This window comes from Quercus suber, unplaced genomic scaffold (genome assembly GCF_002906115.3).
Source record: "Quercus suber isolate HL8 unplaced genomic scaffold, Cork oak 2.0 scaffold_1397, whole genome shotgun sequence".
Lineage (NCBI taxonomy): Eukaryota > Viridiplantae > Streptophyta > Magnoliopsida > Fagales > Fagaceae > Quercus > Quercus suber.
The window spans coordinates 10235-15124 of NW_027070775.1; the positions used below are offsets into that span (position 1 = coordinate 10235).

The 4890-nt window shown below is 34.8% G+C and overlaps 1 protein-coding gene across 1 annotated transcript in view; it reads right to left on the reverse strand.

The window, feature by feature from the left end:
* The window catches only part of LOC136065960 (B3 domain-containing transcription factor VAL3-like), a 12316-nt gene that overhangs the window by 4194 nt on the left and 3232 nt on the right, over positions 1-4890 (reverse strand). Inside the window, exons 2-5 of the mRNA XM_065769799.1 lie at positions 2232-2313; positions 1999-2097; positions 382-715; positions 6-219 (exon numbers count right to left, since the gene is read on the reverse strand). Of these exons, the coding sequence (XP_065625871.1) occupies positions 6-219; positions 382-715; positions 1999-2097; positions 2232-2313 (729 nt within the window). The remainder of the gene's footprint in view (positions 1-5; positions 220-381; positions 716-1998; positions 2098-2231; positions 2314-4890) is intronic.

The following is a 4890-nucleotide window of genomic DNA, read 5'->3' on the forward strand; positions in this document are numbered from 1 at the left end:
CAGACAAGTCAACTCTATTATGTAAATTACCATGAAACTGCTTTGGAAGAGGTGTAGGAGTTGTTCGCAAATGAGTTCTACTAACCCCGATTTGGGCATTTGTTTCATTTGGAGATGCATGAGGTGCAGTCAAACCAAATTGTGGGGTAGATGGATCCTCCTTTAAGGAGGAAGACTGTTGAGATAAACATGAACTGTGGTTTTCTTCAGACTTAATGCCTGCAACAAAGTTCACATAAACTTAGCAGCCATTCCACCTGTTATTTCTGCGGGAAAATTCTCCAGCATGGAATCGGTAATACAGGAGGTCATTAGAAAACCCCTTCCCCACCCCCCCCCTTTTTTTTTAAATCATGATCCAATAAAGTGCATAGCACATACCTGCATTCCCGTTGTCAAATATTTCCCGTGAACCAAGTTTCAAGTTTCCGTTCATTAATCTTTCAGAAAGATCCTCAATTTTCTTTTTTTCTAAGGGAGAGGCAGATAATCTATCATTGGCATTAAGTTTGTTAATGCCACCTGATATGTCAACTTCATAGGGAAATCTTGACTGTTCTGATGCTGGTATAGAAGAATTAAACAAACTTGGTGCCTGCCGCCATGGTACAGGACCTGATCCAGCCAACTGATTCCAATTTTTGACAGATAGGTCTTTGAGTCTCTCTTGTAAAGGTGGATGAAAACACAGAGATGTTGGCCATGCTGGATTTGACTGCGCAGTATATAAAAACACAGTTATAACAAAATCAATAGTACATAAAATGCAAGACTTGCACATGTTAAATATCACTTTGAATGCAAGTAATGCCTTTGCTTGATCATATGAGAAACTTATCTGCTCATCATAAGTTTAAACCGTTCAAAAATATCCCATAAAGAGTTGTAGAATGCTATGTAGCAATAACAAGAAAGAGTGAAAAAGACCTTAAGCGGTTTCTCATAATATATGGATGACAAGATTTTGCCAGGGATGAAAAAATCAGATAAACATTAGATTAACAAATAACTATGGAAAAAGAAGGGTAAAAGCAAGAAGACCATGGCAAAATAGTGTCTCAATAATTTACTTATTGGATTCTCAAAAATAATAATAATAATAATTTACTTATTACTAAATATCTGGAAAAACATTATGCGTAGAATATAGAAACAGATTGATGCACTATCATATGATCAAATTTTACTTATTTATAAAAATAAAAATAAAAATTAAGAAAAAGTCAAGCAAGAGGACAGGAGGGATCAGTGGACAGTGTAATGTAAGAAAATGCCTAAATTATGATTTATGAGATGCCGTGTCATTTCACTTCGTTTTTTTTTTAATGAGTAAATGATTTTCACTCAAAGGTTGGCTTATAGTATATGGACCAAACAGTGAGAATTCATTTGACAATTATTGTTAGACAAAATAAAGATCATACGCAGTGCAAAATGCTCGCATTTCTACAGAGTCTTGTCTTGTCAAACAGAATGGGGCTAAAAATCCTCCTCTGTAAATAATTTTATGCAAGTTAAACATATTATTTTATGATTACCCAATTTGACATTTAGCAACAGTAAAAGAACTTTAAAACAATATCTCCAGCTCCTGACATGAGGCAATTTTTTACCTTCTTCAAGAGTAAATGAACAGTTTATTGAATTGAAGTAACAGTTATGAGTTTCAAGCTCACACCAAACATGCAGTGCATGAAGTTCATGAGTGTAGCCAAGTTCAATCTAAGCAATACCAAAAACATTTACCTTTTATTTCTCTAAGCATCAAATTTGACTGATTTAAGTAGAAAATTTTCCAAACTTGACAGTCATACAACACTAATTAAGGATCTAGCCAATGAAAATGAGTGAAATACTCTCAATCAAAAGCAACTGGTAGTAAATTGGCAAGAACTCCAAGGCAAACAATTGCCCAAAATCAAATAATGGCACAACAAACAACAAAAGAAAAAATGCATATAAAAGAATACAAGAATGGAAAGCCAAATAGAACTGTACCCAAGGGACATTTTTCCTTGCACACGTCATGCATTCAATGCCTCCAGGATCCAACAATGTAAATGCATGACTTGAAACAATACATCCACAATGAACTTGCTGCAAAGGAAGATTAACCATTAGATCATCTACTAGAAATCAAAAACTTTTAATTGGAAAATGAAAACTTATTTATTTGATATCTATCACACCTTTAAAGAAGATTAATAAACTGAAATAAACATCCAGCTCACCTTCCCACAAGTCTCACAACACCTCCAACCAGTAGAACTCAAGTGGAAAGTCTCACAGAATCTTCCTTCCTCATAAACAGAACTAATGTCAAATAAAACTAGAGTCAGATTTTGTATAACTAAAGAGTTAGAATAAAATTATCACAAAACAGATTAACAGTTCTTTATGCTATTGGATTAGCAACATGACAAAACTTTTTTTTAAATAAGTAATGGAAAATTTTATTCAAACCATAAAAATTAGTCACCCAAGCATACAGGAAGCAACATGGCAAAACATTAGATAGGCTAAAGGCTTCTTTTCAATTACATATATCGTCCATTTAAAAAAAATACAGAGTACAAATATCTAAAACTCCTAATTCTTTAATAAAATAAATATTCATCTCCACAGTCAAAAGCTGTCCCTGCTAAGTCAGAACCAACTGAGTTTTTCTTTTCAGGCCACAGAATTATCCTAAGAACTAATTTTGTTCTGAACGGACAAAATATAAATTGTAGCCCATTTAGATTATGCATCCAACCCTAAGAAATAAACATACAGAGAAAAGGCAGGTACAATCAGGTATATACGGGAACACAAGGGCATGAACACACATGCAGCAATGATACAAAGAGGTCTCTCTCTCTCTCTCTCTCTCTCTCTCTCTCTCTCACACACACATGTAGCAAAAATAGACAAGGAGCTCAATGAAATATAGGTATTTTCTAATTGAAATCCGTACCAATACATAAGGTTTGGGTCTCCACTATAAGATCAATTATTTTAATAATGCCAGCCACTTCCTATGTCGATTTTCCAACCCACCCCCAAAAAAAAAAAGAAGGAAAAAAGAAGAAACAGAGCACAATAGAAAGAAGATTCTTATACAAGCAGAATATGCTGGAAAGTACAGAGATTTTGTTATCCTCAAAAATTGGAGAAAAAACCAACTAGATGATAAGAAGCAAAGGACTAACTTGGCCCTAATAAAAAGTTGTAACTTAGCAATTGAGTAAATGAAAAGGCAAAGTCTGTCATAGGCTTTCAAGATAGAAAAAGTCTGCGGTGATGTAAATATTTGTTTGGTTTGACAGTCCCTTCACAATCAGCAGGATTCAACAAACCCTCTCAAGGATTACAACAGGGAACCTCCTCCACAACTTTGAAAATCTTTACACTGACCTTCAAAACACAATTCTGAACGCATAATTACCCAAGCAACCAAAAAAACAGTAAAAGCACATGCCAAACACACAGGCAGATTGTCAATGGTTAAGGCAATGAATGATCATATGATAATTGGACCTATACATAATGCAACGATTTAGCACTCTTTAGTCTCTGTTCATCAAATAATAAACTAATATGGAGCTTCAAACCAAACTTAACTCGCAAGCTGCAGAACTTCACATTTGCACTTGCATTAATTATTTCCCACTTGAAATTAGGCAAGATCAAGCAAAGCTAACAGCCACCTATTAATTGCAATTTAACAAAATGGGAAATGTGCAATAAAGGGTACAATTTAATAAATAAAAATAAGTACACTCACAGAGAAAAAATGCTGGATGAAAGTAATACACATGTACACTCACAGGGAAAATGTTCCCTCCATACCAAATCACAGAAATCATGATTTTGTTCCAAATAAATAGCACATCAAAAACACATTCTACAATAATAATAAAAAATGCTCAAAAGAACTTCCATATCCATCAACTCCCATTCAGAAGGCAACTCAAGCAAATGAAAAAATTGATTATTCAGCTTCCTCAATCAAACTTCACAGAAGCAAACACATCAAAGCCCAAATCCAATTTCCCAAATAAGCCTTCTAACAAGCCAATATCCAGCTCCACAACCAAAATTTTAGCGAAAATCCCCAAAACAACCAAGCTAAAAAACCATGGCATCACACAACAGACTAGAAGTCAAACCAATCAGCCCACACTACAAAAACCTCAAATACACGCCAAATTAAACCACCAAATCCCCCCCCCCACAAAAAAAAAAAGGTTAAAAACAAAGAAAGAGCAAAATCCTCTGTACCAGTCAATAAAACACTAAAACAGAACAAAGAAACATAAAAGTATTGCTTACGCGCATCGATCACAGAACTCGACGTACTCGCCATTTCGGAGCCTGCAGACCTTCCTGGCCGATTTCAACTCCATGCACTCTGAATTGTAACACACCTTGGTTGATGACAAAGCTGGCGACATCGAAAACTAATAGTAGCAGAGCAAAATGCTTACACAAAGCCTAGAAATTCAAAGACCCAAAGAGTTGTAGAGAGAGAGCAAAAATTGAAATGATAATCGTGATGGCCTGATCTATACGAGAGAGGAAAAGATTTGGGGAGGGTTTTAGGGAGAGAGAATGGTATTTCTGAAGTGAGAGAGAAAAAGTAACGCACTTTCTACATTATATCCTATTATATAAACGAGGGTTTATAAACACGTCAACTCGTGAGCTTTTCTGTTCTTTGAATCTTTCCATATTTTCGAGCATTGTCGGTTTTCCTTTTCTATTTAGACTTTTCTCAGTTTGTTCCAAAATTACCATATTCTCTGATAGTATTAAGTTTTCCTTGTTACCGGTTTGGAGAATTATTGCCAACCATGTAATACTAGTTAGAAACTCATGCAATGCACACAAAATTTTAACAAAATATGA